This window comes from Rana temporaria, chromosome 12, assembly GCF_905171775.1.
Source record: "Rana temporaria chromosome 12, aRanTem1.1, whole genome shotgun sequence".
Taxonomy (NCBI): domain Eukaryota; kingdom Metazoa; phylum Chordata; class Amphibia; order Anura; family Ranidae; genus Rana; species Rana temporaria.
This window is the reverse complement of record NC_053500.1, coordinates 115248529-115260889: the sequence shown is the minus strand read 5'-3', so window position 1 is coordinate 115260889 and position 12361 is coordinate 115248529. Positions and strand designations below refer to the sequence as shown.

The 12361-nt window shown below is 45.5% G+C and overlaps 1 protein-coding gene across 1 annotated transcript in view; it reads left to right on the top strand.

Moving 5' to 3' along the window:
• LOC120918613 (protein-glutamine gamma-glutamyltransferase 6-like) overlaps window positions 1-12361 on the top strand; it is a 63966-nt gene that overhangs the window by 13000 nt on the left and 38605 nt on the right. The window contains exons 4-5 of the mRNA XM_040330287.1: window positions 2699-2817; window positions 5824-5934. Of these exons, the coding sequence (XP_040186221.1) occupies window positions 2699-2817; window positions 5824-5934 (230 nt within the window). The remainder of the gene's footprint in view (window positions 1-2698; window positions 2818-5823; window positions 5935-12361) is intronic.

Sequence of the window (12361 nt, the reverse complement as noted above, 5' to 3'; positions counted from 1 at the left end):
GGAAGTAACCAGTAAACACTAGCACAAAAATTATATTTATTGATATATCGTTGGTATTTTTTGTAAGATTTGTATTTGTATTGTTGCACTTATTGATTTGATATTACTGTGATTTGTTTATGTGAGAAATGTGTTAATGCGTGTTAATGTGTGAGTAACCTACTAGGACAAAAAAGAGATAGGGGAGCAGTGCAGGAGTGTGTACAATTTGACGAATCTCTCCTCCACAATACTCTGCCATTAGTTATCGGTAGTGTTGCTCACGAATGTTCGTATTGCGAATATTCGGCTCGAATATGGCATATTCGAGTATTCGCAATATATTTCGAATTTCGCGGTCAATATTCGCTATTCCGAATATTCGATTCAATTTTATTTTTAGAACAGATCACATCCTAGAGATCTCCATCGACGTCTAAAAGCATTGCTGGTATGATTAGAGAGCTTGGGCCGAGTAGCTGAAGCCATAATTTTCTATTGCCGAAAATTCGCATTGCGATTATTCGGCAATAGGAATATTGCGCGATTATTTTCTCCGCCCTTCTTTTGCATCAGAGCCAGCAGTTGTCGAAATTCCACAATCAATATCGCATTTGCATTTTGCGAAATTTCGATACAATATCACAAATATTCTGAGCCAATCAGAGTGCTCCTAGCGCTGTTGTCGAAATTCCGCCATCAATATCGCATTCGCATTTTGCGAAATTTCGATACAATATCACAAATATTCTGAGCCAATCAGAGTGCAAAATATCACGAATATTCTGAGCCAATCAGAGTGCTCCTTCCGCTGTTGTCGAAATTTCGCCATCAATATCGCATTCGCATTTTGCGAAATTTCGATACAATATCACGAATATTCTGAGCCAATCAGAGTGCAAAATATCACGAATATTCTGAGCCAATCAGAGTGCTCCTTCCGCTGTTGTCGAAATTTCGCCATCAATATCGCATTCGCATTTTGCGAAATTTCGATACAATATCACGAATATTCTGAGCCAATCAGAGTGCAAAATATCACGAATATTCTGAGCCAATCAGAGTGCTCCTTCCGCTGTTGTCGAAATTTCGCCATCAATATCGCATTCACATTTTGCGAAATTTCGATACAATATCACGAATATTCTGAGCCAATCAGAGTGCAAAATATCACGAATATTCTGAGCCAATCAGAGTGCTCCTTCCGCTGTTGTCGAAATTTCGCAATTATTTTCGCATTTGCAATAGCGAAATTTCGCAAAAATTTCATTTCGATAAAATATCACGAATATTCGAATTTAGCGAATATTTCTCGAATATTCGGCTATATATTCGTGATATATCGCGAAATCGAATATGGCGTATTCTGCTCAACACTAGTTATCGGCAGTCTCCCAGGTCGAATGATGGCGAGCGTCCTACAGCCCACTTCCTACAAGCCCAGGTTGTCGTGGGATTTGTCATCACATTAGTGCTAAAAGTAGTGTTGCACTGATCTGTGCTCAGACATCATTATGTGAGGGTTGTTCAGAGCAGAAGGAAGAACTGCCCACCACCACCACTGGATGAAAAGATTCAAGCTTCATTTACATCTGTGTGTTCCAAAAATGCAACCCAAAGGCCACAGGCAGGCGTACGTGTTTGTGTGCAGTAAAAGATGCAAAAAATGCACCGAAATGCATGATAAGAAAATATGTAAAGCTCTAGACCCAAAAAAGTGCAAGAGCTTCTTTGACGCCCTATGCATGTTGCAGGGGTATCTACAAAAAAAATCTCAAAAAAGTGTGAAAACTTGAGCATTCAGGGATTTTTCAGGGGACACTAGGTGTGAATGGGGCTTAAGCCCGATGACTTTACTGGAATGGACTTCAGATAGGCTTTAGCCTATATTTACAAGTCAATAAATGTTGCTGCAGAGCATTAAGGCCCAGATTCACGTAGAATCGCGGCGGCGTAACGTATCGTAGATACGTTACACCGCCGCAAGTTTTCATCGCAAGTGCCTGATTCTCAAAGCACTTGCATGAAAACTTACGCTGGCGGCCTCCGGCGTAAGCCCGCGTAATTCAAAGGGGCGTGTGCCATTTAAATTAGGCGCGCTCCCGCGCCGGACCTACTGCGCATGCTCCGTTTTGACATTCCCGCCGTGCTTTGCGCGAAGTGACGTCATTTTTTCGAACGGTGACGTGCGTAGCGTACTTTCGTATTCCCGGACGTCTTACGCAAGAACAAAACATTTTCAAATTTCGACGCGGGAACGACGGCCATACTTTATACAGCACATACGTGTGCTGCGTAAAGTTAGGGCAGCAAAAATGACGACTAACTTTGCGACGGGAAACTAGACCAGCAGCGACGTAGCGAATGCGAAAAACCGTTGTGGATCGCCGTAACTACTAATTTGCACACCCAACGCTGGTTTACGACGCAAACTCCCCCCAGCTGTGGCCGAGGTATTGCATCCTAAGATCCGACAGTGTAATTCAATTACACCTGTCGGATCTTAGGGCTAACTATGCGTAACTGATTCTATGAATCAGTCGCATATTTAGGAAGACCCTAAAACAGAGATACGACGGCGTATCAGGAGATACGCCGTCGTATCTCTTTTGTGAATCTGGGCCATGGTTCCAAAATACAGTGTATCATACAATGACCATCAGATATACAAAATATATCTAATATGTCAAATATACTAACCTTATGATTTCTTTTTTAGATGATGATGTTTATTTGGCTGATGAATCAGAGCGAAATGAATACATACTAAGTGACAACACTATCTCATACTACGGGAATTTTAATTCCATTTATCAACGGGGTTGGAACTTGGGACAGGTGACCACAGACTTAATAAAAGTATTTTTCTTTTGTCAGTGTGAAACAAGCACCGTATTGTTAAGTATGCACAAGCAAATCTATCCAAGAAGGGAACCCCACAGGAGATGCAAGCCTAGGTGAATTAGCGGAGCCAAGTCCTGGAACTTGTTCCAACACTGGGCTCTGGGACTCCAGCCCGGGTCTGCAGGATGTCAGGGTTTGGTTGAAATCTCAGGATGGTCCTACGGAATCTCAGATGTATTACTATATACTTACCTTGCCAGTGTTCCCCTGCTGTCTCTTCCTTAGTTAGTTTCAGCTGGCAATAGTACCCTGAGCCTCTGATTATGGGGACATGATCTCCTCCTTTATGGAAATGCTCAGTCCCAGCACCCAATCTCTAGGCCTGAGCACTGTCACATTACCAAGGGAGTTACAACCTGGCTCCCCTAGTTGCCAACACTGGTAATTTCAGGTTCAGTTGCTGCAGAAATTGATTCAGCAAGGAAGCCCAATAGGAGGATTGTAAAAGACCTGGGGCACTTTTGGGTTCAGACTGGGGCGGGAGCCGCGGTGGCGGTATAACGCCACTAAAAATAGCGGCGCTATACTGCAGAGATTGCCGCGGGAATCAGCCACTAGCGGTGCGGTATTAACCCCCACTAGCGGCCGATAAAGGGTTAATACCGCCCGCAATGCGCCTCTATAGAGGCGCATTGCGGGCGGTATTGCCGCGGTTTCCCATTGTTTTAATTTCCGCCAACAAAAGCTTGAGATCTGGTTCTCAAATTTTCCGGAAAATCCGATTATCTGTAGCAATTCCGACACGCACAAAATTCTGACGCATGCTCGGAAACAATTTGACACATGCTCGGAATCATTGAACTTTATTTTCTCGGCTCGTGAGGGTCGTATGTACCGTTCTTGACAGTTGAAAGTTCAGAGGACTTTTGTGCGACCGTGTGTATGCAAGCCAAGCTTGAGCGGGAATTCCGTTGGAAAAACCATCCAAGGCTTTTCTGACTGAAAATCCGATACGCGGCATAAGCCTTATAAATATGGGAAATTGTTGCCTGATGCCAAAGAGTCCAAAAAAGCATATTTACTAGAGAGTGTGTTAACAGTGAAGGGTAGAACCTGAGAAATGGTGAAGCGAGAAACAGGTTGTGCCGTGCTTGGACCATCTGAGATGACGAAGAGAAATGTAATCTTCTCAAGTGGATAAATTGGCTGTAAGGGGGGCTTGTATAGCACAAAATACTTCCAGAAAATATCCTTCTGATCTACTGGAACCAGATAGAGAGATAAGTAAGTAAGGCCTCGTACACACGACCGAACATGTCTGCTGAAACTGGTCCGCGGACATGTCCGACCGTGTGTAGGGCCTACCGGACCGGATTCCTGGCCGAGCGGACAGGTTTCCAGCGGACAAAAGTTTCTTAGCATGCTAAGAAACTTGTCAGCTGGAACCATGTCCGTCGGACATGTCCGATGGTCAGTATGACTCATCGGACATGTCCGCTGGTTATGACGTATAACCAGCGGCCCGAAATCCCGCGCATGCGTCGAATTGATTCGTCGCATGCGTGGAAGCATCGAACTTCCGCGTCAGAGAACGTCGGTGTCGTATACGTCACCGCGTTCTCTGTCCGCGGGGATTTTGGTTTGATGGTGTGTACAACCATCAGACCAAAATCTCCTAGCAGACATGTCCGATGAAAACGGTCCGCGGACCGTTTTCATCGGACATGTCTGGCCGTGTGTACAAGGCCTAAAATGTCCCGATTGAGGAGAAAGGCTGAAACTACCATAGGAAGGAAAGAGAATACTGGACCTTCAGAGCACATGCGCTGTGACGTCACCAGCTGCATGCACTTTGGACTCTCCACTGAAGACAGGGAAACTTAAATGTGAACAGAACCTAGCATGACAACAGTATCATACTGATGTCGTCACAGAGCATTATGAGATTTCCAAAGGCAGAGCACAGCAGAAGTTGTTTGCGTTCAGATGGTCTCTCTTTATTGTAAAGTCTGTACTGAGTAGGAAAAGGCAGCAGGAAGGGGTATTTGTCACTGCTCCGATCACTTCAGTTGTGCATGATTTTTAGCTTGAACTATAGAGTTCTGTAAACAGTAGGTCTTCGAGATAGTGACTAATAGCCAGATTCAGAGAGACTTAGGCTGGCGTATCAGTAGATACGCCAGCCTAAGTCTGAATGTGCGCCCGCGCTAATTTAAGCGTATTCTGGTAACCAGATACGCTTAAATTAGGCTCAGATACGAGCGGCGTAAGTGTCTTACACCCTCGTATCCTAAAGTGTAATTTTTAGGCTGACCGCTAGGTGGCGCTTCCATTGCGGTCGGCGTAGAATATGTAAATCAGTAGATACGCCTATTCACGAACGTACGACCGGCCGACGCAGTACAGATACGCTGTTTACGTTACGCATTAGCGGCCTAAAGTTATTCCATCAAATAGATGGAATAGTAATGTTAAGTATTGCCGCCGTTCCCGCGTTGAAATTCGAAAATTTTACGTTGTTTGCGTAAGTCGTCCGTGAATAGGGATTTACGTAGTTTACGTCCACGTCGAAATCAATATGCCCGTGCGGCGGACTTAGCCGCAATGCACACTGGGAAATGTAGGCGCATGCGCAGTTCCAAAAAAATCACGTCGGGTCAAGCCTAATTAACACAAAACATGCCCCCTCAGCCTATTTTGAATTAGGCGCCCTTACGCCTGCCCGCTTTAGGCTACGCCGCCGTAACTTAGCAGGCAAGTACATTGTGAATCATGTACTTGCCCCGCTAACTTACGGCGGCGTAGCCTAAATGCCATAAGCTACGCCGCCGCAAGTATGCGCTCGCCATCCTGAATCTAGCTATAAGAATAGACAGGTATATGCAAAAATCAGCCAAGAAATAAACTGTATATAGTCACTGTCAGCAGTATTTGAGTAAGTAATGTATATATATCAAAAAGTTTCTGTGTCACTAAAATTATATACTGTCTCTCATCTAGTTTGAGGAAGACATTTTGTCAATCTGTTTGCTGATTCTGGAAAAACAAAAGATGGTAGATATATCACTTTTTGGTGATCCAAAAGAAGTCTCAAGAGTGTGCAGTGCAATGGTAAGTCAACATGTACTTAAACAAGTCTGGTTAAATCGTTAGGTCAACAAAATAGATTAAAATAAGCTTTACTAAGGCGAAAGACTTGTGGACATCTGACCATCATATCTATATGGGTTTTTGGACATTTCATTCCAAAACCATGCTGACTGATATAAAGTTGGAAGGTATTTCTTGCAATTTTAGAGTGTGTTAATAGGACTTTGTACCCATTTAGCTAACAGTGTATTTGTAAGGTCATGTACTGACATTGGTCGAGAAGACTTGGGCCCAGATTCTCAAAGGGCTTACGACGGCGCAACGCCATTTGCGCCGTCGTAAGTCCTAATCTGGGCCGTCGTATCTATGCGACTGATTCTTAGAATCAGTTACGCATAGATATCCCTTAGATCTGACAGGCGTAAGGCTCTTACGCTGTCAGATCTTAAATGCAATTTTTTTTCCCGCCGCTAGGTGTCGCCTCGTCGTTTTCCCCGTCGTCTATGCAAATTAGCTATTTACGCGAGATTCCCAAACGTACGTGCGGACGACGCAGTGAATTTATGACGTTTCCGTAAGCGTAAACTTCCCCCTGCTATACGAGGGGCCAGTTTATGAATATAACAGTGGCAACGAGGATGGGATTTACAAAGTGTCTATCAGTCTGAGAGAGAGACAAAGACATTGTGGATTGTCACCTGGATAAAAGCAATCACAGATCCCAGCAGGAAAATTTCATTAATCGGGACATTAAGTGAGTTTGATGGAGAACAGACATCCTGGAGTTCCTGGGTTGAGAGACTGGAACAGTATTTCAGTGCAAATGCCATCCCAGACAACAGGCAAGTAGCAGTGTTTCTGACAGTGGTTGGGGCCAAGACATATGACACTCTGAGGGATCTGCTTTCCCCTGTAAAACCAGCAGCTAAGACATTGGCAGAGCTGCTGACACTGCTAGAGGATCACTTCCAGCCTAAACCATTAGAAATTGCAGAAAGATTTCGCTTCTATCAGAGGCAGCAGCAGACAGGGGAAGAGATTAAAGTTTATGTGCTCGCCCTTCGCAGACTAGCCTCTACCTGTTCTTTTGGGGACTACCTACCTACTGCACTGAGAGATAAGTTTGTCATGGGACTGAATTGTGAGTCAACACAAAAGAGACTGTTAACAGAGAAAGACCTTACCCTTACAAAGGCAATTGAGATAGCTTCAGTGATGGAAATGGCTGTGAAAGATACAGAGAAATTGAACCCCCAGAGCAGAAGGGAAGAGGTGAAGCAGGAAGTTTTCAGAACAGCAGTCAAACCAACTGCTGCAAACTGGAAATACAGACCCCCACCAAGCCGGGAGTCAGCTTGCTACCATTGTGGGAATACAGACCATGACCACAAAGTCTGCCGGTTTAAGGATCAGACCTGTCATAATTGCGGTAGGACCGGCCATCTGAAACGAGTTTGCCGTAGCAAGAAGGTGCGAGATAAACAACCTCTGAACCCCAAGACTAAGACATATATGGTGGGAAGATATACATCATCATCTGAGTCAGAGGATGAGGCTGTGCTCCACAGGTTAGACATACATCATATGCATTCAGCACCCTCCGCAATGACTGTAGATGTAACCATTGAGGGAAAGAGACTCAAGATGGATGTAGACACAGGAGCAGCAGTTTCAGTTATCACCCAGAAACAATGGAGACAACTTCAGACCCGAAAAACTGTCCGCCCAACACCAATCAAACTGCAGACATACTCAAAACAGATACTCCACCCACTGGGTTACGCAAAAGTACAGGTATTGTACAAGGGTCAGACAAAGAGACTGCCATTATATATCCTAGAAAATGGGGGACCCCCTCTCTTTGGGAGAGACTGGATTGCTCACTTTGGTATGCCAGACATCGCCATAAGTCCCTGTAACACCGTTACAATTCCATTAGGAGATAATGAGGGATGGGTGGTGTCCCTGAAGCAGCGGTTCCCAAATATTTTTGATGACCAGTTGGGAAAAATAAAGCATGACTGTGTGAGACTCAAGCTGAAACCCAACGCTCAGCCTAAGTTCTTCAAAGCTCGGACAGTACCTTTCGCACTCCCAGCAGGTGTGGAAGCAGAACTAAGTCGGCTGGAGGAACAAGGTGTCATCTCAAAGGTAGAGCACAGCGAGTGGGCATCACCAGTTGTACCGGTAAAGAAATCGAATGGGGACTTGCGCATTTGTGGCGATTTCCACATGGCACTGAACTCTCAACTGGAAATAGACCAGTATCCCCTACCCAGAGTAGATGACATTTTTGCCTCTCTTGCAGGAGGTCAAAAGTTCACCAAGCTTGATCTCAAACAAGCATATTTACAGTTTGAGGTCCATCCTTCTTCCCACAAGTTTCTGACCATCAACACCCACAAGGGACTGTATCAATATAATCGGATGGTGTTTGGGGTAGCCTCTGCCCCAGCCATTTGGCAACGAAAAATGGACGAGATTTTGGCGGACATTCCTTTCACTCAGTGCCTGCTAGATGACATGCTCATTACAGGACGGACCGACCAGGAACACAAGCAAAATGTGGAGCTTGTGTTGGCGAGACTCCAAGAACAGGGTCTGAAAGTGAACTTAGCAAAATGCCAATTCATGGTGCCTAAATTGGAGTTTTGTGGCCACCTTGTGGATGCAGAAGGTATACACACCACGGAAGCCAAGGTTGATGCTTTAGTCAAAGCTCCAGCCCCAACCAACGTCCAGCAGCTGCGATCATACCTTGGCTTGCTGAACTATTACCACAAATTCCTGCCAGATCTGGCACACACCTTGTTTCCGTTGAACAAGCTTTTGGAGAAACACTCCAGATGGGACTGGTCGGCTGCATGCCAACGTGCTTTTGAAGTTTCTAAGCGGAAGCTGTTGGCGTCACGCATGCTCGTGCACTATGACCTCCAGAAGCCTCTCACCTTGGCTTGTGATGCCTCACCCTATGGTCTGGGGGTGGTACTATCTCACATCTTACCAGATGGGTCAGAAAAACCAGTGGCATTTGCCTCCAGGTCTTTGACAAAAGCAGAAAGCAATTACTCACACATTGACAAAGAGGCACTTGCGCTAATATGGGCAATTAAGAAGTTTCATCTTTACCTGTATGGTAGGGAATTCACCATACTGACGGACCATAAACCACTCCTTCAGATCTTTAGCCCTGACAAAGGCATCTCCCAGACTACTGCGGCCCGCCTCCAACTCTATGCCCTATTCTTGGGGGCATACAGCTACAAAATTCAGTATCGTGGTCATGATGCCAATGCTAATGCGGACGCTATGTCCCGACTGACAGGGAGGTCCATGGACTCTTCTCCACCGGTCAAGAGTTGTCGTTACACCAGCCTGTCCTTCTTGTCTTCTGGGGAGATAGCAGCCCATACAACCAAGGATACCTTTCTGAAAACAATACTCTCCTGGGTACGGTCCGGTTGGCCTGCAACTGTCACACAGGAGTATGAACCTTATTTCCGTAGGCGTATGGAATTAACTGTGGCTGGCAACTGTGTTTTATGGGGAGACCGAGTGATCATTCCACAGACCCTCCGGAGACACATTCTGGACTTGTAACATACTGGTCATCCCGGGAGCACACGTATGAAACAAAAGGCCAGAGGCTATGTGTGGTGGCCAAACCTAGACTCAGATATCACAACATATGTGAATGCTTGTGCTGGATGTGCACAAACGGCAAGAGACCCTCCTCGAGGGTGCGTCCAGCCCTGGACTTGGCCCACGGTTCCTTGGTTTCGCCTACACTTGGACTTTGCAGGCCCGATCAGAGGACACACCTTCTTGATCATAGTGGACGCCCATTCAAAGTGGCCTGAGGTCATTCCTGGTACTCAGCCAACGACTAAGGCAACGGTTTCCATACTGTTACATCTCGCTGCTACGTTTGGATACCCCAGAGAAATCGTCACAGACAACGGTGCACAATTCACCAGTCAGGAGTTTCAGCGGTTCCTGACTGCCCACAACATCAAGCACAAGTTGACCGCACCTTACCACCCGGCTACAAATGGTCAAGCAGAGCGCTTTGTGCAGACTTTTAAACGCTATTTCAAAGCTACAGTGGCTGCAAGTAAACAACAGTTCCTGTCACCCCAGCAGCTGGACTCCTTCCTTTCTGCTTACAGAAACACACCACATGCAACCACTGGGAAAACTCCAGCAGAACTCCTTCTGGGGCGGCAGCCATGGACTATTTTGGATATGATCCGCCCTCAAACAGTCCAGGAACATGTACTACAGTCCCAAGACAAAATGGTCAAACACAACGAGCTCCCCCGATTCACAGCCCAACAAAAGGTATGGGCCCGATCTTATGGGGCTTCCAACATCCGTTGGCTTCCTGCTGTCATTGCAGAGACCTTGGGACCCAAGATGTACAAGGTCCGCCTGGAAGATGGTTCCATTTGCAGACGTCATTCGGACCAACTGCGTCCTCGTTCTCAACTGCCCGAATCCCTGATGCCGGCTGAACCACCAGTGTCTCAAGGATCTGCTCCCAGCGAATCAGGATGCACAGAGACTGATGATTGCGGGGACTCTGAACTTTTGAACTCAGCCTGCCGGTACCCATTCCGGCCAGCCCTGTTTCCTCCGGGCCCGAATCGCTGGATGCCCGGCCTCAACGACACTGTCGCCCTCCTGACCGGTTTCAGTTGCAAGAGCGGTTACGAGACTTTCGACGGGGCCGACGGAAGTGATCAGATGACATATTAACCCAGCAACTGTTCCTGGAAGCTTGAAGTCCCGTAATTCTCCTGTGTTTGGAGGACTGTTATTGGACAGTTATCAGTTAATGTTTTGTGCCTGTTATTGTTTTGTTGTGTTTTTTTTTGTTTTTGTTTTTTTCTTAGGGATGGATGGAAGGTGTTATACCTGAAGAGTTCCACATGTACTGGCACTTTAAGGCTGGCTCCACCCAGCAGTGATGACAAGGGTCAAGGGGCATAGTAGCCATCTTAGAGAGACCACATGTAAGAAGCAGAGATATGTATTGTCCTGAGATGCATGTTGCAGTGTACAGCCTGTACTGAATAAACATCCATTGTTCCAGCCCAGAGTCTTGTGTCCCTCACAACACAGAGGATATAACAATGAAGGTCCGTCGTATGCCATGTTAATTATTTGTGTCGGGTCAGCGTCGGCTTTTTCTGTCGTTTACGTTGTTTTCCTAAGTCGTCCGCGAATACGACTTTACGTCAATGACACTCACGTCGGCGTCACGTTTTCCGTCATGAGCTGGAGCATGCGCACTGGGCTATTTTTCAGCCCGGCGCATGCGCAGTTCGATCGGCGCGGGGGCGTGCTTAATTTAAATACAAGCCGCCCCCTTTGAATTACGCGGCCTTACGCCGGGCTATTTACACTACGCCGCCGCAAATTACGAAGCAAGTGCTTGGAGAATACGGCACTTGCTCCAGTAATTTGCGGCGGCGTAGTGTAAATGGCTTACGCTACGCCGACGCGGAATCTACAAGAACGCCCTACGTACGTTATCAGCTGCTTGGCGAAAAGGAATAAAACCAACTTGGTCTTTATTTATTAATGAACCAATAATATTGTTCAAACGAGTTGCTAGAATTTTCGCTAGTAGTTTGATATCAAGATTAAGTAGGGATATGGGCCTGTAATTAGCACAAGATGAGTCATCTGAATGAGGTTTGGGGATCATTGTGATTATTGATGTTAAGGTTTCAGGACGAAAGGATTGGTTGTTCAGAAGTGAATTGAAAGCATCTGTCAGCAATGGCGCAAGAAGATAAGTAAATATTTTGTAATATAGGGCAGAGAAGCCATCAGGACCCGGGCGTTTATTTGGTTTAAGGGATTTAATGGCTAATTCAACCTCAGCAGATGTAATGGGACTTTCAAGATGTTCATGTTGAGTTAAAGGAATCATTGGAAGTTTGATTTGTGAGAAAAATAATTCTGCAGAGGATTGGTCAAAAGATCCCTGATTGTTGTAAAGAGATGTAAGGTGTTTGTGGAAGGTTTGTAGGATTTTTTTCTGGATTACTGGTGTAAGTATTATGAGGTCATTTTAATCGAATCGGCTTGTGTGGGTTGTTTAATTTTTTAAGTGCTCGAGCGAGAAGCGTGCCAGGCTTGTTAGCTTTGATATAAAATTTATGCTTGGATTTGCGTATGGTTTTATCTGCGGATTCAGATAGGAAAAGATCAAGATTTAAGCTAGCTTCATCTAGTTGATTTTTTGTCACAGGGGTAGGATTCGCTTGAAAATTTGCGTGGCAAGTGTTGAATTTTGTTTCTAATATTAGTTGTAGCTTGTTTTTTTCTTTTTTAAGATATGATGCTTGGCGTAAGCAGATTCCTCGAAGGACGGGTTTGTGTGCCTCCCATAAGGTTAATGGAGAAATATCAGGGGTTTTATTATTTTTCAGATAGT